At 43.0% G+C, this 22,543-nt stretch overlaps 1 protein-coding gene across 2 annotated transcripts in view; it reads right to left on the reverse strand.

Annotated features, from left to right (window-relative positions):
- The window catches only part of DIP2A (DIP2 acetate--CoA ligase A), a 784,944-nt gene that overhangs the window by 342,627 nt on the left and 419,774 nt on the right, over window positions 1-22,543 (reverse strand). For both annotated transcript variants that reach the window (XM_078681430.1, XM_078681429.1), the window contains 2 exons: window positions 18,523-18,646; window positions 16,797-16,906 (listed from right to left, as the gene is read on the reverse strand). In XM_078681430.1, coding sequence (XP_078537556.1) covers window positions 16,797-16,906; window positions 18,523-18,646 — 234 coding nt within the window. The remainder of the gene's footprint in view (window positions 1-16,796; window positions 16,907-18,522; window positions 18,647-22,543) is intronic.

The raw sequence follows: 22,543 nt of genomic DNA on the forward strand, positions 1-22,543 counted from the left end.
GACGTGTGGGAGGAATATCTGGCCTATTGTGAGGAATAGGCGGAGATGGTGTGTGAGGTTTGGGAGAAGGGGGAGGAGTTGTATTCGTCCCCATTGTTCTCTTCTTTGGATGAGCCTTGTCGTCCAAATGTTCATGTTTCCTCTTTTTAGGTAGCTCTGTGACTACCTTGCCAGTCTTTGGGTCAATAAACAAAGTCTTTTGTTTAGGATCCGTTCCGTGTTCCTGTGTCGGTACCGCAGTTTTCGGTTCCGAAAGGTGTCTTTTCTTTGAAATGTCCATTTGTATTTTCGGTGCCGAAGTTTTGTTCGGATCCGACTTCTTCGGTATCGAAGATGTCCCCGGTGTCGAGGGTGTTTTCGGCGCCGAAGCGTGCTTCGGTGTCGACATGGACTGCTTCGACTTCGAGCTTTCCTTGACTTGGTGCTTCGGTGTCGATGTGGTTGGTTTATCGGAACCGGAACCACTATGATGGGGAACCGAGTGTTTCGGTTTCTGTTTCGTTGCCGGGCTCGAAGGCGGGGCGTTGGAAACTTTTTTCGGTTGTCTGACCGGGCTCGAGGGCGGGGTCGACACCGTGCGGGGTCTGTTTTTCGGTAAAGGGACGTCGTCACTCACGGTTTGTTGGACGTCGATTTCCTCGACGTCGGACTCGTCCGCTTCTGACCCCGCCTCGTCGGCCTCTTCTTCCTCCTCTTCTGGTTGCTGGTCCTCGAACAGCTCCGGGATTGCTTGTGACTGCATTCTCGATACCTCGTGTCTTCGGGCTCGACGGTTTCTAATCGTCGACTTTGACGAGAACGCTGCACAGGCCTCACAGTCCCTGGATTCGTGTTCAGGGGACAAGCAGAGGTTGCACACTTCGTGTAGGTCCTTGTGTGGGAACTTAGCACCACACGTTGGACATTTTTTGAATGGAGTCCTTTCCATGGACCCCGGGCTGGACTACGTCGAGTTTCCCGTAGTCGTCGTCCTTCGAATCGCGTCGGTATGGAGTGAAGTCGCGTTCGATAACGATACCGTCGATTTGGAAAGGAATACGCGCCGGTTATAACCTTCTTTGTTGAAGTCGGTCCGGAGCGCTTCGATCCTCATCCGAACCCGATGGCGGAAAAAAACAATCTAAGGATGGAGCCGATGCCCATGCGCACTAACACCGAGAGGAGGAGTCACCTATGACGACAAAGACTTCTCCAGAAGAAAAACAAAGTGCAATCATCCGAGCCCAACACCAGATGGCGATCTATTCATAAATGTACCATCTGCAGCCCATATGCCTCGAACCAGAAGTATAGTGCATCATCTGCAAACTCAGATAAAATGGCACAAAAAGGGAGGGATACAAACCGAGTGCCTGTAGTAGCTTCCCTATGAGGGGAAAGCTATTGAGCCATCTGTGAAGCAAATAAGTGAAGACAACAGCATTTATCAAGAGACCTAATGAATACAGCTTGTGAAAATGCATTAGAGAAATATTTGGATGAGCATGCATGAGCTGTAGTTGACCTCAATGTCTTGAAAAAATATGAATATATGAATGCGCAGAAGGGATCACAAAATACGATTATATATATATATATATATATATATATATATATATATATATATATATATATATAAATACATATTGGAAAGTAGAGGAATGAAATGGAAAGACAGAAGGTACTGAGCAAATTACCTTTAGTAGTGAAGACATGACAATATTTTGGATCAAAAAAGCGTTGGGAGGTATTGAAAGTGAGGGGAAGGAATTCAACTGGTAAGAGACAGAACTGGTTAGAAGAACGATAGGAAAGGCAAAATAGAGCATTACAATGTCAAACGGCTACACTATAATGGGAGAGATGCAAAGGAAGATATCAATTAAGAGGCAAGGGATGAGAGGAAAAGAAAATCAACGATGAGTAAATGAAGCGAGGAAGAAGAAAGATCAAGTAACCAACAAAGAAGAAAAGAAACCTAAGAAGAACAGCAGGAAAATACCAAGAAAAAAGGGTAGAAGTAGGAGACAAAATGAGCTGCAGATAGGAAGAAGCTAAGGGGAAAGTGAAGGTCAAAGGGAGAAGTTAAGGTGAAGATCAATGAAGCAGCAAGTAAAGAGGAAAAGAAGCATTAGCCATAGAAGTAGAAGGCCAAAGGGTAGGGAAAGGCTAAGGCAAGCAATAACCATGAAGAACAAATGGTTTTCAGAAATGAATCACGATGGAGACAGGGGACTAGGAAGTAGTGTAATGAACAGAAGAAGGCCGAAGCACTGTGCGTGGGAGAAGGCAACACAAGGTGCTGTAATGGCCAAGTACAGTCTCACACTCAGTGCGGAGAAGAACCACACTAAGTGCTATGGGGGAGTATTCTGACACAGGGTGCAGGGAAAACACCCTGTTGAAAACTGCAATGGAGAAAAGATTGATTAAGGAGAGAACAGATAAAGGATACAGGATTAAACAAACCAACAGAGTGCACAGCGGACAACAGGCCTGCAAAGGGAGCGAGGGTAGAACTGATCGAGAATAGTGAAGGAAAGAAACGATTGAAAAGGCATGTGAGAGAGAAAACTCAGAAATGGTGTGGGGTAGAGTAAGCCAAGAAACGGGATGGGGCATAAAAAGTCGAAAAAGGGCATAGGTTAGACAATGGAAAAGGCACAACGGAGAGTAGTCTTAGTAAGTGTATTAAGCAAAACCATAAGGGTTGTGAGAGAAGAGCAAGAATAGGTGTGGGGCAAGAGCAAGTATGGGCATCAGGAAAAGTCCAAGAAAGGGAAAAGACCAATAACAGGTGAGGGGAAGAAGACCAAGGAGGAGATTTAGGGAAGGAGACCAAGGAAGGGTGTGGGTGAGATGATAAAGGAGGGGTGTGGGGGAGATGACAAAGGTGGGGTGAGGGGGAGATGACCAAGGAGGGGCGCAGATGAGAAAACTAAGAAGGGGCACATTGGAGAAGATCAAGGGGGTTCTGGGGAGAAGACCATGGTGGTGTTCATAAAAGAAGGTCAGGAAGGGTAGTGTGGAAGAAAAGACAGAAAGGGGCACAGGAAGCAGACCAACAGCAAACGATATAAGAAAAGAATAAAATGAGTGGAGAAGCAGATCAGATCAGCAAGAAATCAGGGCAGTAGAGAGGTGCCAGAGCAATGAGGAGGAGGCAGGGGATCAAGAACAGAGGACCTAGGGGAGTAGACCACATAGGAGCTGGGGAGAAGCATACAGAGAAATTGGGGGATTATATCATAATAAACTAGAAGAGGTCAGGTCAGAGAAGTATTAAAAAAAAAAAGAAAAATTAAAAAGGGAATTTTAAAGTTGAGAAGGGGGTGTAAAATCATAATTGAGGCCACAGACATAAAAGGTGACACAAAAAGGCACAAGAAGGGGCAACAATAAAAAAAGAGGAAATACAAAGAAGGTTTTTAAGAAAAGTAGGAAGGGCAATGTTAAGAGGAGGAACACAAAGCAGGAGTCATAAGATTTGTGAAAATCATATGGTTCTATTGGTCTAACAATACGAACGGCAGAAAGTTAGAATGAATGAAATGGGAAGACCCAGGGCTTATTTCTAACAGGCTCGCCCTGATTCTCCTTTCCCTCATTTACCAATATTAGACGTTTTCAAAATAAATCTATTCTTCTTTTCCTGTTCCTACCAAAGGTGCATTATATATATGTACACATATAAATATATGTAGAAACGTGTAAATGAGGGGTGTGAAAGCTAGTATTAGATAGGGAGAGTCATTCTCTTACATATACATTGGTGAATTTGTACATTTTACATCAGTATTACCACTGTACAATGCAATGTTAATACATTACAAGCCCATGGTTCTTGAACATTAAATAGAAAAAGATAAAACAGTCAACTTAAACAAATGAAAAACAATATCATCCATCTCTTGCCAAAGGTATCCAAACCACCACTGATACTGAATCTTTTCACATACGTTACAGAGGAGTAATTGTTCATTCACTGTGAACTAAGGCATTTCTTTATTTTTGTTTGCCTCCAGATTCTGCATTTGGGAAAGATGAAGTTTGGTAGCCTTCATCCAGATACAGACAAAGGCTATCTTTTACATGCTGGGACCCTCAAAATCATCACACCATGGCAGAGGAGCACATATTGAAGTGGAAAGAACTTTATATATGGTGGTTGAAAGCCCTTGCAATTTAAAAATAGGAGTTAACTCATGACAAACATCACTGACTCTTTTTTACTAGCTAAAAGGAGACAAGGGCGCAGGGGTTTGATTTATGTGCAGGGAGTTAGCATTAAGACTAAAATTATTTACATGTTTTCTTCAGCTTTGCATTCCCTGCAGCAGGTAAATGTTTGTGAATATAGAACCACGAGAATGTGGACCACTAAAAAGTGTCAAAAAATACAAATAATGCAGACGTTCGGGACATACTTCAAGGCACAACTTGATAATCATGACTAGGATTCACATTCCCAAAGTAGTACTTGAAAACAGCAGGTGTGATACATACCACAACCTTTGCTAGTCACGCATATGCCTGGGGACAGTACTGACTCCTGTAGGCTAAATTATGATTATGCAAGATACAATGAATCAATCCCTTTCGTCCTGTCCCTCTTACAGGGGGGATATCAGCATTTTCTTTTCTCGGTGAAAGTTGTGGTGCTATCATAATAAGATCTTGAGCATCATTAACTTTCGAACTTTCAAAATCACAAAGCTCTTAATCAGACCTCACAACTGGACACTAGGAACAAGAAATAAGAGACTATCTTCAGTCTTGAAGACACCTGAAAGACTCTACAGTAGTGGAGTATTAGGAATACTATAATATCAACCCTTAACCTATGGAAAACATACACTATTCTCTGGAACTCAACACTGACTAACACCCAGAGGATCTGTAGTTTCAAGGTTCTAAGACTGCAACTAAAAATGTTACAGCACAAATACAAACTGGCCTGGAAAAGAGCTCAAAAGTTGTAAGAAATGTTCTTAACTGCAAGAGACAGGCCAACCACTCCACCAAATTTGCCATTTACGGTTGTCAAATATCTGTCTACTCCAACAGGGAAAACAAAAAAACTGGGAGAATTTCAAACAAGCTGAAGCATCATTCATCATGAAGCGTAATTGTATTATTCCAAACTGATAAAAAATGCTAATCTAGAATGAGATTCATATTCATTCTCACTCATCATCTACATCAACAGAGGTGAATACTGTTTTTTCTTCACGGACAAATTGGCCTTTGAGGCTTACAGTATTAACTTGACATAATCACTGTCACTCCTTGGACAATCCATGTACCAATCAAGCTGAACACCATAAAGGTCCAATGACACAAACACATGTGAGAATCAGTCACTGTTCAACTGAATGACAAACACGAAAGCCTGATTGTGTGAGAGTTGATGAAGTATATAAAAAAACAGGAATGCCCTAAGAAAAGCGTCTACCATGGATCAAAGACAAAAGCTGAATTCAAAATTCCTTCTTTTGGAACTCTACTTGATAAAGGAGTCTTTGAAAATTAGAAGATATCTCAAATTTAAGGATCTTGCGCGTCATGCTCATTACCAATGGAACAAGGAGAGTATAACATATACAGAAAAATGTACTGTAATGGAATGAACTATACTGGAGCTCCCACAGCTGTAAAAATATATTTACCATACAGCAAGAATAAAACAACTAAAGAGGAAAATTCAGCCAGACAAATCAAAATGTACTGAAACCATCAGACTCCCATTTGCTAGAAATAATCTTAGCAGACTACTAGTCTACTTGAAGGAAATGAAAGACCATGTGTATTTAGTATATGAATTATGTAGCACAACCTGGTTACACCACCATGGGTACTGTAGGTACTGGCTTCAAGTGAGCAGTCTTCTTAACCGCTTAACCACACACCTCATTTTGGTGGAGCTTGTCCTCCCACAAGATGCAATGCCAGCTGAACAACTGAACCACGAAAGTGATCTAAGCACAACATGCTAACTTTTAAATGGAGCAATGACCACTGCACAGGGAAAATCCCTACTCTGATCTTGTTCCAACTGATAAACTACTTGAGTCAGGTAACGATATGTGTCCACTATTACTTACATCAAAAGACAAAGAAGAGTAATAAAACATAAGAGAAATTTCAAAGGGAAACAAAATAGCAACAGATGTTCACTGAAGTGACAGAAACAAAGCTCAGGGTCTTGTATGCTTTTGATGCACATTTTCGGGATACAAAAATGCCACAAATGCGACAAAGTGTAAAACAGGGTTCAGAGCAGATGTGAGCAAGGTATACATCTGAAGTTTATCTCCATGAATTTAAAGAACAATGTCAAAGACCAGTGATGGGAGGCAAGTAGAGTCAAGTTTGACTAGCTCCTGAAAGAGTAGTCAGTTTCAGCTAGCTCTTACGAAGGCCAAACATTACCAAACCGAAATGACAAGCAACAGTTCATGAATATAAAAACAAACTTGCTATCACTTGGCTCACTGGTTAGAGGAGGCAGACCTGGAGGCAGAGGTCAGCCCGGGACCAGGGTTCAATTCCCGGCTCGGCGGGGTCTTGAGTCCTAAAAAAAATGTCCATGGACTCGACAATTCTTGCTCCGGTGCCTACTCGATTCACGGGTTCACACTCTGCAACTCTGGGCAATAGCTTGCTTAATCTCCACAACGGCCCCTCGCGGCGGGATGCCTGGCTTTCACCTTGCGGATACCCTGCCGGGGTGATCTCACAGGGGAATACCAGGACGGGTTCCCTAAGCAAGCGCTTAGAAACCGCTCGGTGATTTGCGCTATATAAATTCCTGTACATTTACATTTACATGCAACCAGTCACTAGAGGGTACGATCAAAAGTGAAAAGCATAGCTCTTGGTACAAGAGTAATATGGGGACAGAAACAGTATATGTGGACAAAGACATAATCTGATGAAGAGACTCTACAATATTAGCCTACTACTTGCCAAAGTAGGATGAGCATAACAAAACAGAAAGTAGAGTGTTGAATAATGTCTTCTCAAGCGACAAAAAGGACTCTTAGCCTCTTTCTGAGTTTTATAAGAGGAGTTTTGTTTGATTTTCTGAAACGGTTCTTAGTTAACCTTGTAGGACTAATAAGGCTTTGGAATCATCTAGTACCTTGAAGTGATGCATTCAATGGAGGCGTAAAGTAAGACTTAAATCCGACTAACTCCACAGTGCAAGCAAAGGGGTGGTTATGCAGACAAGTAACAGTGGAAATCTCTGGACATAGTGTGCAAATTTGTATGCAAACCTGGCTCATAATATATGGGTCACCCTTGTGGCAATATGTTTTCCTTTCATTAATATATCTTTCGGCAGCAAATCCTTTTTACCAAAATGAATGCAAACCACGTCAAATATGGAGAGCAGGTTTAAACGAAAGCATGCACCCATCCCAGACATTCTCTTCACAGTCCATTACTGCATGACAGAAGTAACCCAATGACTATCCGCTTTCTTTGCAGCTCTATTACAGAGATAGGGCGGTTTTATCTATAGCACTTAAACAGCTTTAATACTCTATATACCCTTCTAATTTTTGGCCATGCCTAGTCAAGTTGTAGGGATAATGATTTGTGGATTTAATATTGGTCTTGAATGACTTCTTTTGGTATACCAGAGTTTTGACTTGTACAAGAGCTTTATTGAGCTTTGGAAGTGGTTGCGGACGCTCTGGCCGATCTGGGCTGTCACAAGGCTCTCGCTTCATGCATAAGCACTATATTCTCAGGAAGTAAAATGCCATGTGGCCAGACATCTGGTATTCAGAGCCCGAAACCATAGGTGTATGACTGTTGGACCAGGGAGGCTGTCTTGTGTTTCCTAGGTGGCGCTTTTGACCAAAGTGGTTGTATTTTCTGGTTCTCAATGCTTTCTCTTAATTAAATGGTGGACTGGTACTCAGTTATAAATAATGAGGCCCTGAGTCACTGGAACTTTTCAAATGTTCAGCCATGAATTGCAATTTGTATAAATTTACTTTCATGTGTCCTATTTCCAATATTTCATTTGTTTGTTTCACTGTTTTATTTTCATTAAAAGTCTACTGTTTACGCCCTTGGTGTACAAAATCAGAATTGGGGGCTTTGAATGTCTTTATGTAAAAGTACTATTTCCTGCGTTTACTCTTATTCAATTACAGCCCAGTCTGGTGATGAAGAGAGCTGCTGCGGAATCAAAAATGATAGACTGCAGTCCAGCAGTCCGATAATGTAAGGTACTTATGTTGATCTTGAGCTGTATGCTTGAAGTGTTTTCCCTACCCCCTCAAAATTGCTAGGGATAATGCCAGGGACTAGTAACAATGATATCAAAAGGGTTCTGGGGGCTTCATTAGGTGATATGGTCTGCATGGCAGTCTGGGAGGATTTTATTTGAAATGAAATGTTAGTTGGCACAGTCTACCGGAAGGACTAGGTTGGGACTATCTCAACAGCAAGAGAGGCTGGCTCATCAGGTGAAAGGATCATTGGATTATGGCAGTGTAGATGTACGGAACGCTCATGGTGGTGACATCTGAAAACAGCCTCACCTGATTCCAGTGGGCAGTTGTTTTTTAATACAGTCTTGGATCCAATGAAAGAGGTGAACTTTGATAGGAGCTATTAAGAGCATGACTTCGGACTATTTTAGAAATTTCGATAGATTTTCAGGGCTATATACACTACAAAGCGAACTTTCTGCAGAATCCCAGGTAGCCACTGCATTCATTAATAGTCTGTTTGGTTTCATGTCTCTATGAGGAACTCTATGTCTTTCACTGGAGGCTCAGACCCTCATCAGGGAATGCAGGGGCCTAGAGAAGTCAGAGTGCATGGCCAGCATGGGCTCAAATGCATTGCTTGCATCTGGAACAAGCAATGCATTTCACTTTGGTCACTGTAGCGAACAAGATACATTTATCTGCAGAGCAGACAAAGGGTGGAATGGCTCAGTGGGAAAATTATAGCTACAGGTCAGCTATTTCATCACCCTGAAATACATCAATAAGGGCCTGCCCCGAGGCTGTGTAGGCTCTTGTGAAGTAAAAAGACTAATCATGCAACTTAAATACTCAAGAAATGACCAGTATGCTTTCAATTCTATGGAAGGATCACACAAAAGCAATCTGCTACCTATTAAGTTCACAATGTTGTGTAAGAGTTTTAGACATCAGATCACTGGATATTTCAGCCAGGTCTTTATCAGCCCAAAGTGTGTTATGTGCACTTTTCTGTAGGGCACAGGCAAACACCACAGAAGAAAGATCATTTTTGGGTGACCCTGAGCATCTGTCTAGTTCAGTGACCCAAGGTCAGACTGATGGAGATACGCCTTCAGAGGAGCGAGTCACTGTTTTTAATCAGGCACCTATACATGCCAGTTTTGTCCTTTACCCTGGCCCAGTGGGTTCAGATGGACAATGCAACAAGCAGGCACTGATGTGTGAAGCTTTGGAATTCCCTCACCAATGAAAGCAATGACCTCAGATATGTGAGACCTAAGAGAGGACTTAACAGGAAAACATTTCAAGGTACCACATTTTCTGACTATATTTTTTAAATAGATTGACAGATGGTCTTGGTAGCCCTGATTTAGCATTGATCCAGCATTATGCACTTATGTTTTTGAAGAAATGCAGTTATCCAGTATTGGTGTCTTTCATAGATTCACATGCCTGAATCATTCCCCGTCGTCGAGATGGGAGTCCCCGGTACATAAATAGGTAATGTCCCATAGACATATAGAGAACAGTAGGCCATAGGGCCTCACTTTTGTAAGATATCTAGGTCCTTTTGTAAAATGGACCAAACTCTAGAAAAGAGCCAATCAGCTGTCACCTCCCTCTAGAACCTGCCTGGCAGGAGCCTCAGTCCCTCAGATTTTTGTACGCACTAAGCTAAGTAGGCGTGTTACTGAGAGAATTAGGAGAGTCCTTCCAGGGGAGGCGGGAGGGTTGCATGTGAATCTATAAAAGACACCAATACTGGATAACTGCAGTTACAGGTAAGTAACGCATTTCTTATCCAGTATTATAGGTGTCTTTCATAGATTCACATGCCTGAATCAGAGTAGCAAGCAATACAGAAAGCACATTTCGCATAGCACAGTATATGCAAGTTATTAGACAATAACATAACCTGCAACTAGTAACAGCCCATAGATGCAATCAATACCATCAGCAAAGAAATGTGCATATAACAGAAGGATGGAGGGATGAAAGAAGGCTCACCTCAATGAAATCGATGGTGAAGCACTGCTTGTCCCACTGCTGCATCCTTCATCAGCTCTGTGTCCAGGCAATAATGCCTAGTGAAGGTATGAGGCGACTTCCATGTTGCCGCCCTGCAGATGTCAATCACTGGCACCCCCGCAAAGAGTGCCATAGAAGTGGATATAGCTCTCGTGGAGTGGGCTCGCACCTTAGATCACAGAGGCAGTCCTGCTTGTTCATGACAGAAGGAGATGGCTGCCGAAATCCAGCGTGAGATGCTTTGTTTTGTAAGTGGGAGACCCTTTCTAGGTCTGCTGTAGGCCACAAAAAGCTGATTCGATTTCCTAAACTCCCTTGTCTTGTCGATGTAAAATTGCAAGCATCGCTTGAGATCCAGAGAATGTAATGCCCTCTCCGCTGCTGTACTGGGATTTGGGAAGAAGGAACGCAAAATCACAGGCTCATTCAGGTGGAAATCCAATGGAACCTTTGGGATGAACTGCGGATTGGTTCTAAGGATCACCCTGTCATTTTTAAATTGCATAAAGGGATCCTGAATTGAAAGTGCCTGCAACTCACTCACTCTCCTTGCGGAAGGGAGCGCAAGAAGTAGTGCTGTTTTCCAAGAGATGTATTTCAAGTCAGCTCTGTGCACCGGCTCGAATGGATGCTTCATAAGTTGATTAAGGACTACATTCAGATGCCATGTAGGTGGCAACATCCTCACTGGAGGGAAAGATCTGTATAGTCCCTTCAAGAATTGTTTGATTAATCTGCTTGACCAAAGGGAAGGTCCCGCTGCAGTTCTTTTATAACTGGATATCGCAGCCAAGTGTACTTTAATTGAAGAGTGGGCTAGGCCTGCCTTCGCCAGATGTAACAGGTAAGGCAGGATTTGTTCCGGCGAAGAAGAGAAGGGATGTATCCCTTGATCTGCACACCAAACACAAAACGTCTTCCACTTCAGGGAGTACGTTTTGGTGGTGCTATCTACTCGTGCCTTGGCTAGGATGTCTCTACAATCCTGCGGAATGTTTAAATCCTGGAACTCTCGGAACTCAGGAGCCAGGCGGCTAACTTGAGAGACTTCAGATCCGGCTGTTGAATTTGCCGGCTGTGCATAGTGAGTAGAGATGGACTCTGCCTCAGACAGACTGGCTGTTCCAGGGATAGACTGTGTAGCTCTGTGAACCAATGCGCTCTTGGCCAAGTTGGGGCTATTAAAATGAGAGGACACGGCTCCACCTTCATCTTCCTGAGGACTCTAGGAAGCATCGGAAATGGCGGAAAGGCGTACGCAAAGACGTTGCGACATGCGATGGAAAATGCATTCCCTAGAGACCCTGATTGGGGATGCCAACTTGCGAAGTGTGGGCATTTGGCGTTGATCCTCGTAGCGAAGAGATCTATCTGTGGTGTGCCCCATCTCGAGAAGATTTGGTTGAGAATCTTCTGGTCTAACTCCCACTCGTGAGACGATGATTTTTGTCTGCTCAACGAGTCTGCGAGCACATTGTCCATACCTGGAACGTATTCCGCCTTTAGGGCTACATTGTTCATTATCAACCAGTTCCAGATTTTTTGCGACTTGCGCGAGAGTGTCAGCGAGCGCGTCCCTCCCTGCTTGTTGAGACAGTGCATTGTCGTGGTGTTGTCCGTCCTGACAAGCACTAGGGAGTTTTTGATTCTTGGTAGGAACGACTGTAGAGTCAAGAATACCGCTCTCAACTCGAGCAGATTGATGTGGAGCTCTCTCTCTGTGATTGACCACTTTCCGCTTATTTGCAGTTCTTGCAGGAAAGCTCCCCAACCTTCTTTGGAAGCGTCTGTCGTTATTACATGAGGAGCCGCTGGAAGTAGGAATGTCAAACCTCGGGACAGGTTCTGTGAAGACATCCACCATCTTAGGGCCTTGACCATCTGAGAAGTCACTCTTGCGTGGTCGTCGAATGACCCCGTGCACTGGACCCACTGTCTCGAGAGTGCCTCCTGCAGAGGACGCATCCGTAGGCGACAGTGAGGGATCAACAGGATGCACGATGACATCATCCCTAAAAGGGACTTGAAGAGTCGGACCTTCAACACTCTTTTTGAGGCTACTGTAGACGCTAGCCCGAGAAGCTTAGTTTGCCTCTCCTGAGAGGGGAACGCTCTTGCGGAGGTCGTATTCAAGGTTGCTCCCAAAAAGTTGATAGTTTGAGATGGTCGCAGGATTGATTTTTCCTGATTGATCATGAGACCCAGGCAATTGAAGAGATTCAGACAGGCGTTGGAAGACCTGGACGCGTCTTCGAAGGATGGTGCCTTGATTAGTCAGTCGTCCAGATAGGGAAAGACTTGATGACGGCATTGCCTGAGATATGCCGCCACTGGGGAGAGACATTTGGTGAAGATGCGGGGCGCAGACTTGAGTCCAAAGGGCAGGACACAGAATTGGAAATGCCTGCCCGCTACTGCAAATCTCAAGTGTTTTTTGTGATTTTTGTGAATTGGTATATGGAAGTAAGCGCCTTGTAAGTCCAATGACGCCATAAAATCCCCTTTCTCCAGAAGATGCAAAACTTCCTGAATCGTTACCATGCGAAACAACTGTTTCTTCAGAAACTTGTTGAGAGCCCTGAGATCTAGGATTTGTCTCCATTTCTTTTCCTTCTTTTGGTTTAAAAAGAAACGGGAATAAAATCTTTTCCCTCTTTGGGATGGTGGAACTCTCTCTATCGCTCCTTTCTGCAACATAACAGAGATTTCTTGCAGAAGCAGTTGTAGGTTTTTGTGATGCATTGGGCGAGGCGGGGTTCGTAGAGGGAGGCTCATGAATTCCATGGAGTGGCCGAATTGTATTAATTGAAGTAATCTTTTTCCAATTCTGTAGGAAATAGTTAATTTTTCCTCCAATTTTTAATAAGGGATATGAAGTGTGGACTGGCCGAAGTAAGAGGTCATTGTCTTCGCCCGTTGTTTCTTCTCTGTCCTCTGCCTCGAAAGGACGACTTTCCGTATGAGGACTGTTGGCCTTGTTGTTTTTGCTGGCGCTGTTGGTATTGCGGCCTATTCTGGTTGGACGAATAAGAGGATCTGTACTGGAAATCTCCTTTGTAGGAAGATTGTACTCTTCCTCTATTTCCTCGAAAGGACTGATTTTTATACTGAAGTGTGCCTAAGGCCCTTGCAGTGTCCGTATCCTTTTTAATGCTTTGTAACGCCTCATCAATTTTGAGGCCAAATAGTAGCTGGCCATCATATGGCATGTCCAAGATTTTTGACTGCACTTCTGGACGGAATGAGGTCGCTTTTAACCATCCTTGACGTCTTAAAACTGCTGCACCAGCCAGCTGTCGAAATCCTGTCATTGCAACATCCATAGCACAGTCTATAATCTCTGATGCTGATGTTTCCCCTTCTATGAGTATTTTCTTCACCTCTTCTTTGGATGCGTCAGGTAACTCAGACAGGTATGGGGCTATGTCTCCCCACAGCTGTCTATTATAGCGTCCGAGAAGTGCTAAGGCATTTGCAGCCTTGACAGTCATTGCCGACACTGTTGAAAAACGCTTTCCTATGTTGTCCAGCTTTCTTCCGTCCTTAACCGGAGGAGCCGATACAGGAGAAGAAGGATTTCTAGAATTTTTCTGGGCCGCCTGCGGGACCACAGTATCTGGTTTAGGATGACCTGTCAGACAGGCCGGTGCCGAATTTGGAGCCTTGTATTTTTTGTCCAATCTAGGGATTACAGGAGAAACTGAGGCGGGATTCTGCATGATCTGCTCCCCCTGTTTCCAGAGATAATCAATCATAGGAATTGTTCTCGTTGACTTCTTTAATGGCTCCTTAAAATCATACAGGAAACATTCCTGTTCCTGAGACTCCATTGTAATCTGGAACCGCCTACCGGCCCTCTCCACCACATTATGGAAACCACCTATATCAAATGGTGGCGAATTTGATGAAGCAGGTTCCGGAGATGCTGGTGAGGCTGCGACATAATCCTCCCAGTCATTATTGACGGATTGATCATCCTGCAGCTCCCCTTCTTCTTGCTGTTCCTCCTGCTCTTCTTCCTCATCTTCGCCCCCGAAGATTGAGGACCTGGTATATCCACCCGTTCCTTCTGAATGATTAGGGGCGGGGGTCTTGGTCTCGGCGATGGAGACGTTGCAGGAGCTTGAGGTGCCGGAGATTCTGGCAACCTCTGCTTGTAGTCTTCTATAAGGTATCTTAGATCTGTAACCAGGGAAGCTGGCAGGCAGACCAAAGGTGTAGGTGGCGGATGGATCACCTGCTCCTCAATTTCCTCCTCAACAGAGCTTTGGCATTTGACATTTAGCTCTGATGGGCTAGTCGCCAATTGGAACATATCCCCATCGTCAGAATCTTCATCCTGAAGTAGACGTGCTGGTGGTAATAGCTGCACACGGCTAGAGGAAGTTAGCTCTGGCGTCAGCGTCTTTCTGGTAATCTTCAGACACACCGAAGCTGACTAAAAACCAGAATCAATCACCGTCGACGGTGAGTTCGTCGACGGAGTAGCGACGACAGCCGTCGTCATCGATGATGTTGCCGTCGACGGTATAGATGTTTCCGTCGTAGACGGTGTCTTCGTCGACGAAGTCGACGGTGATAGTCTCGTCGTCGACATTGTCGTCGACGAGGCTATTGTCGACAGAATCTTGGTCGTCGACGACGATCTTTTAATTACAATCGTCGACGATACAGCCTTACCCGCCGTCGACGATGGAGTTGTCGTCGTCGTCGATGATAATGACGACGACGCCGTCGACGTAGATACATAAACAGGAGATACTGCTTTCTTCATCCCTGATGATGTCGTCGACGATACCGTCATCGTCGTCGACGGTGCAGGCTTCTTAAAGGTGTGAACTTCCTTTTCTGAAGCTGTTTTTGCCTTGACCTCTGGAGACTTTTTAGCTGCCTTCTTTTGAGGAGTATCCAAGGGGCCAGGGGAAGCTACCCTAGGTCTTTTGAGAGACAATTGTGAGGAGATTGAAGAACCCTCACTTCCCTCAGAGGAATCCAGACTGTCTCTATCCTTAAGCCTTTGGAGCCAGATCAAAAGACGTCCCTCTCTGTCTTTTAGAGTCTTTGTAGAAAAGGTTTGACATACCTAGCAGTCCTTAGTCATGTGATCTGGGTATAGACAGTACAGGCAGTCCTTATGTTGGTCATCAATGTGTCACCTCTTTTTTCCACAAGAGGTACAAGCTCTGAAGAGACCCTTCTTTGGGGCATCAGCCATATTAATTTTCTTTGAAGAGAAAAACAGGAAACAATATCCTAAACTGCTGAAAATGCTGCTAAGCAACAAACCTGAGCAGAGCTCAGGGGAGACTCCCTTAGCACAACGTGCAGTAGAAAATCTGAGGGACTGAGGCTCCTGCCAGGAAGGTTCTAGAGGGAGGTGACAGCTGATTGGCTCTATTCTAGAGTTTGGTCCTTTTTACAAAAGGACCTAGATATCTTACAAAAGTGAGGCCCTATGGCCTACTGTTCTCTATATGTCTATGGGACATTATTTATTTATGTACCGGGGACTCCCATCTCGACGACGGGGAATGATTCAGGCATGTGGATCTATGAAAGACACCTATAATACTGGATAAAAAGGATAACGTTTTTCTCCACTATCATCCGAGAAAGTTATAGTATGAAGAAAACACAAATGGCATGAAGTGATTCTAGGATATGAGTCAAAGTATGATGACAGGACGGCATTTGTCTGAACCCACCCAGGATTTTATTTGATTGCCGGTTCTATAGATAATCTGTCAAGAATTGAAAGAGCAAAGGGTTAGAGTATTTTTTTTTTTTTCATAAAGCAAAGGGCTTTTGGGAAACCAGCACATACAGTTCAAATCATCAGTTCATTTCAAAGTTTGCAAAACAAGAGAAAAAAATGGATGAAGGGGGCACAGGCAGATCCTGGTCACAGAAGGACAAACTAAAGAGACAAGCTGGAACTGTTAAATGACTAAGTTTACAGACACACTTGTTTGATGAGAGTTGTAGCCAGTGTGTAAACGATTTCTGGTACTAAAAGGTGTAGTAAAGACACAGACGATTACTTTTCCTCCACGTATTTAAGAAAATGTAGGCTTTCTTGTATGCTAGTACTAAAAAAAAATGTTATTGTAGCAGAAAGGTTCACGGCGACCTCTGTGGGAATGTTTTGGGATAAATCTGGAAACATGTTTCACAAGAAAAATGTATAGGATCTCTGTGAATGCAATAAGGGAGATTCATTTGAGAGAATGTTCACTGGAAATTGTGTGAAGTGATATCAATGAGCAAGGTATGATGCATTATTTTGGAAGCATTTAAAACATATGTGGGTAAATTCTGAACAGGCAGCATGGCTATATCCATATTTAATAGATTTGTTCCTAGAACATGGTGGCTTTGAACTGTTTGATGGTATGATAAGTGAGTTTATTCTTTGAAAAAGCCTGCAAAAAGATGAGCTGAAGAAAAGGGTGGATTGATGCATTTGATTGCTAAATTCTAACCCGTTCAGGACAGAGTTACGATGCTGCTACAGGGAAAGGATCTCACACGCAGCACAGCCAGCTCTGTGCTCACCTCGATGTATGCGATGTCATTGCTGGCATCTCGAATCGGGGGGTACCAGTCCTTGGGGGGCTTTGCGAGGTGTTTTCCATCAATCACAAACCAAACGAGACGGGGCCAACCTTATAACAAAAAAGAACAATAAGACACACCACACAGGGCCAACCTGAAACATAAGGACAAACAGAAATGCTTCACACAAATGTTTCCAATCACAGGAAACATACAATTATAGGATGAATGAAAATCTCAGACATCCATAAGAATGCAAACTTTAAACACACATTCATTGATTAAAACCCTAGGCAAGCACAGTGACAAAAACGTGGAAGACATTTACAGTTGTACAACCCGCAAATATATACAAAGAAACCTAATTCAAGCACCTTAATTGTGGAAACCTCAACAAGATATAATTTTAAGTGTGAATAATACATCCCCAATTATCCCATAGGAAGAGGACTACTTTTTAAATTTGTGGTAGAACAAAGATGGATTGTGCTGCTTGAATATTTTGGTTTTTAGGACAGAAATAGACAAAAACCTTTGAAAAACAGATGTAAGAAAACTCAGAAACAGCTGTTTTTTTAATTCTCACGTCAGACACTTTCTGATGTAGCAACCGGTATGGGTTGATTTACTTCAGAGGGCACAGTGGGAGAATACTTTGTTAAAAGCTGAATTAAGCACAGAGAACATTATTTTTCTTCTACAGATTGTATGATCATCCCAAAATGTATCAAGTGAAGAAAAAGAAGCAGATAAGAAATCTGCAACGGAGAGGGGCAAGAAAGGGAGAGAAAAAAGTCCCAGAGTAAAATTAAAAAGTTTGGGCCTTTCTTTTAAGGGCTGGGAGCTTTGCAGGGAAAGGGAGTAAGCGGACACTTTCAAGCCGAGACAATAGTCAGGCAAGTGCAAACATACTGCAAATACAGGCTGGTCTAAGAACTTCAGAGTTGATGGGTAGTTTGCTGAACAAGTCGCATGGCAAATGTTTGTAGTCTATTTCTTTCCCTCCTTCTACTGGTTAACAGCAAACAGCTGTAAATGACTATGTGTTCTTAATGAAAAGATTGATATTCCTTTCCCATGAGGATGCATTTTCACTAGTGCACTGTTCATTTTGTTTACGTCCATGCATTTAAAATCTCAATAAAAGGTGGCAGTTTGGTTGGATAGTATCTGACTCTCATGCTAATCTAATTTCTGCAAAGTAAAAGCAATACAAGACTTTGTACTGGAATTGTTCATAACTGTGCACCGTGAATACAAATAGGAATGATACTTAAGGTGTCCATTTGTCTGTGGCCATTTTGTCGGGGTTGTATTTTGTGTGGGGATCTTTCCTTTTTCTTATGGCAAAAAAAAATAAAAAAACAGTCGGCAACTTCGTTCCATATTCATTTTATTTCAGCTTTGCTCCTGGGTCAATTTGGCATGACTATTTAACAATCTAATTTCTCATAAAACAGAAAACATTTACATTCTTTTCACAAACAGCTAATAATCACAGGTCTTGAATAAAAACTGATCAAATGGCAAATATGAACAATCATAAGTCACACACACTAAACAACTTTGGCGCAAACACTGAACAAAGATTCCATTCACTCAAACACTGCTATCAACAGTCACATCTTAAACCCATTTTCATGAAATATGCGGCGAAGGCACAGGATGCAAGCAGTGTGGTAAGCCTCAGGTCCCATCTGGACAAGGGGGGGAGGGATACGTTTACCTTTGAATGTCACTATATCACCGGTGTGCGATTTTGGTAGTCCTTTCTGACAGGCATCAGTGGTTAGAGCCAGCGTCACATTACAGCTACCCAAAAGGAAACCAATTTGCTGGCTGCCAGCATCCTGGAGAAAAAGAAAACAGAAGATCCAAGATACATAATAAAAAAACTGCCAACTCCAATAAAGTGGCACTTTACTCAGTGGTTGATATGGACTGAGAATTTCACGTACAGTGCAACTACCCACCTTGGACTAACAAGATCATTTTAATAATGAAACCTTAAAAAGCATTTGCAAAGCCAATAGGTCTTGCTTATGCAAGACTTATTGATTTGGTCATGCATTTTTTAGCCATTCAGTATAGAGCAACGCAGCTGAAAGTAAAAATAATAATAATAATCTTATAACGCAGCCAAAGATGCCCGCTTCAAGTGCTTTTTATTTTTTAGGTTAAGCCTGGGAAGCGCATGCGCTGCTCTGTGAGGCATACTGTATTGCGGTATGGACCTGAAGCTCAGCCCACACTCCGCCCATATTTTTCATTGGCTTGTGTCACTGTGCTTTCTAAACTGAGGCTTTTCATTGGTCAATAGGCTTAGTAGTCCCTCCTCAGTACCGCCTTGTCTCATTTTGTAACCTCCCATGACGACCCGCTGATACATGCGTTGTTACTCTGTAGGCTTTAAAACCAGCATCTAAGCACTATTTTGCTAAATGGTTTTCACCTGCCTGCTGATGCAGACAAGACACGCTCTCATGGAAAGCTTTAATTTTTTTATTTTAAAATGGCGGCTGTGCCCCTTTCTTTCGAAGAGCCATGCCTTAAGAAAGGGGCGCGGCCGCCATGAATATGAAAGCGCAGCATGGCGCACTTTTACAAAAAAAGTCCATCATTCTATACTATGGTATGGTTTGTCACTGTATAGTATGGGATGTATGGCCAGTCACTTTATAGTATGAGTATGGTGTAGCCGGTCATTGTATAGTACAGTATGGTAAGGCCTGTCATTATATAGTATGGTATACTATGGTACGGCTTGTCATTGTATAGTACGATATGGTCTGTCAATGATGCATCATTGTATTGAATGGGATGTGTGGCCTGTCACTGTATAGGATGGCATGGTCTGTCATTGTATAGTGTGGTATGATAAGGCCTGTCGTATAATATGATATAATCGATCATCCTATACTATGGCATGGCTTATTGTATAGTATGGTATGATGTGTCATGGTATGGTATAGTATGGATGTATAGTTTGTCACTGTCTAGTATGGGATGGTGTGTCATTGTATAAAATGGAATGGCATGTCTGTATGGTATGATCTGTCGTTATATAGTATGGTAGGATTAGTTACTTACCTGTAATCCTAGTTCTCTTCCAGGGGTATACTCATCAAAGTCATAAGCACTGAATAATCTCCGCCCATGAGCGGGAACCCGGAACATATAATTATAAGAAGTAAAAGCTATCCTCATGGCAAAATACACCTGAACTGTTAAGTAGGTCACCGTAAGAAAAGGCACCGATCTGTATCATTTGTCTGACCCCCGTTGCACATATGCATTATTTGTATTAGTGATTCACTGATTTACATGTTGGCTGTGCCCTCATGTATTTGTATTGTATGCTCCCCTGACTTAATTGTTTTGACTATGCTCCCTCATGTACCCTTTCTGTGTAAAGCGCTCTGATATCTGCAAAGATCTTGTCCGCGCTATATAAAACTTTCAAAATAAATAAAATAAATATATATGTGTAAATACATATAAAAGTAGTACATAGTACTAAACAAATTATACACATATATATGTATAACCAATAAAATGCAGCCCAACATAACCCATAGGCTAATACAGCCATAATTACATATTTTCTGCAGTATGAAAATAAATCATATCAATAATGCAATAAAAAGGCATGAGCCTTAAAAGCATTCCATAAACAGCAGAAAAACCTTTATTTTCATCAAAGAATTTGTAATAAAAGGCAATTAGCCTAAGAAGGCTGCATACAGAAAAACTATCCCTGTATAGAAAATCAGACTGACACCTCGCCTTTAAGGCATCAGAGAATCTGAACACTTTGCCTTTAAGGCCTCCAGGGGAACTCTGTTCCCATCATGCACCACAGGTGACAGTTAGGTCAGTTCTTTTGTACGGTACAGTAAACTTAGCAGGAATCTGCATCTAGACACACCATAGTACCATCATAAAGCTACTGCTCGCCCGGGGAGGCGGGAGGGTGCTTATGACTTTAATGAGTATACCCCTGGAAGAGAACTAGGATTACAGGTAAGTAACTAATCCTTCTCTTCCAGGGGATACTCATTAATAGTCATAAGCACTGAATAGAGTAGCAAGCTCATACCCACAAAACGCGGGCGAACAGAAAAAATAACTACAACAACAACTCAAAACACACAGCCCTCAGGTAGCATTAGCAAATACATTTCTAAGAGATGCTTGCCCAACCTGAGCATCTGCCTGTGTGTCTGAGTCAAGACAATAATGGCGAGTAAAAGTATGCACTAAACGCCAAGTAGCTGCCTTACAAATTTCTGCCATAGAAACATTTCTAAGGAGAGCTATGGTAGAAGCTTTCCCTCTTGTAGAATGTGCTTTTGGTCTTCCTGACAAAGACCTATTTGACAACTGATAAGTTAGAAGAATACAAGACACAATCCATCTAGCAATGGACCTCTTAGAAGCTGCCCAGCTTGTATTAACAGGACCATAGTTAATGAACAAACGGTCTGAATGTCTCAAAGTCTTTGTTCTATCTAAATAAAACTTAAGGACTCTCTTCAGATCTAAGGAATGAAGAGCCCTTTCAGCAGGACTAGCAGGATCTGGAAAAAAGGTAGGCAAGGTTATGACTTGATTAATATGAAAATCTGACACTACCGGGCAGAAAAGAAGGATGCGTGCCGAGTACCACTCTATTGGAATGTAACACAGTAAACGGTTCTTTGCAACACAGAGCTTGAATCTCGCTCACTCTACGAGCAGAAGTAATAGCCAACAGAAATGCTACTTTCCAAGTTAAGTGTTGCAAAGAAGACTTATGTATAGGTTCAAAAGGAGCACCCATTAACTTAGTTAACACCACATTCAGCTCCCACGGTGGAGAAGGAGACCTGACTGGTGGATACACCTTTCTCAAACCTTCCAGAAAATCCTTTACTACAGGCATCCTAAAAAAGGAGGCCTGGGTAGGTGTTTTCTGTAGGCTGTGATCGCAGCAAGATGGACTTTAATAGAATTAAATTGAAGACCAGATCTTGCTAAATGCAAGAGGTAGGGCAAAATCACCTGTTCCTGACCATGGATAGGATCAAACCCATTACTCTCACACCACAGGTAAAAACGTTTCCACTTAAATCCAAAGGATTTCCTTGTAGAAGGCTGTTTCGCCTCCTTAAGGATGTTCATACAGTCAGGATTCAACTGCAAGTGTCCATACTGGATGACTTCAGGAGCCATGCTGCCAGGCGCAGGGAGGACAGATTGGGGTGGAACACTCTGCCCTTCTGCTTGGACAGAAGATCCGGGCGAAACGGCAATCTCCTGTGTGGTACTTCCGACAACTGAAGGAGATCTGGAAACCACCATTGGCGTGGCCACTCTGGGGCAATCAAAATCATCCTGGAGTTGGCTCTGTACATCCTGTTGATTACTGTTGGTATCAACGGGGTCGGTGGAAAAGTGTACAGTAAGTTCTGACACCAGTCTATCAAAAGGGCATTCCCCTGAGACCCGCTCTGGGGAAACCTGGACGCGAAGACGGGGCATTTTGCGTTTTCCGCGTCTGCGAACAAATCATATCTGGTGTTCCCCATGCCTGAAAGATACGGTTTGTGACTTCCTCGTTGAGGACCCAATCGTGAGCCTCGACGAAGTCTCTGCTTAGAAAATCCGCCTGAGAATTGAGAACTCCCGGCAGGTGTACAGCTGTTATCGACAAGTCTCTCGCCAGTAACCAGTTCCAGATGGTCTGGGCTTCTATGGACAGAGTC

The sequence above is a fragment of the Lissotriton helveticus genome, chromosome 3_1 (assembly GCF_964261635.1).
Source record: "Lissotriton helveticus chromosome 3_1, aLisHel1.1, whole genome shotgun sequence".
In the NCBI taxonomy this organism is placed as follows: domain Eukaryota; kingdom Metazoa; phylum Chordata; class Amphibia; order Caudata; family Salamandridae; genus Lissotriton; species Lissotriton helveticus.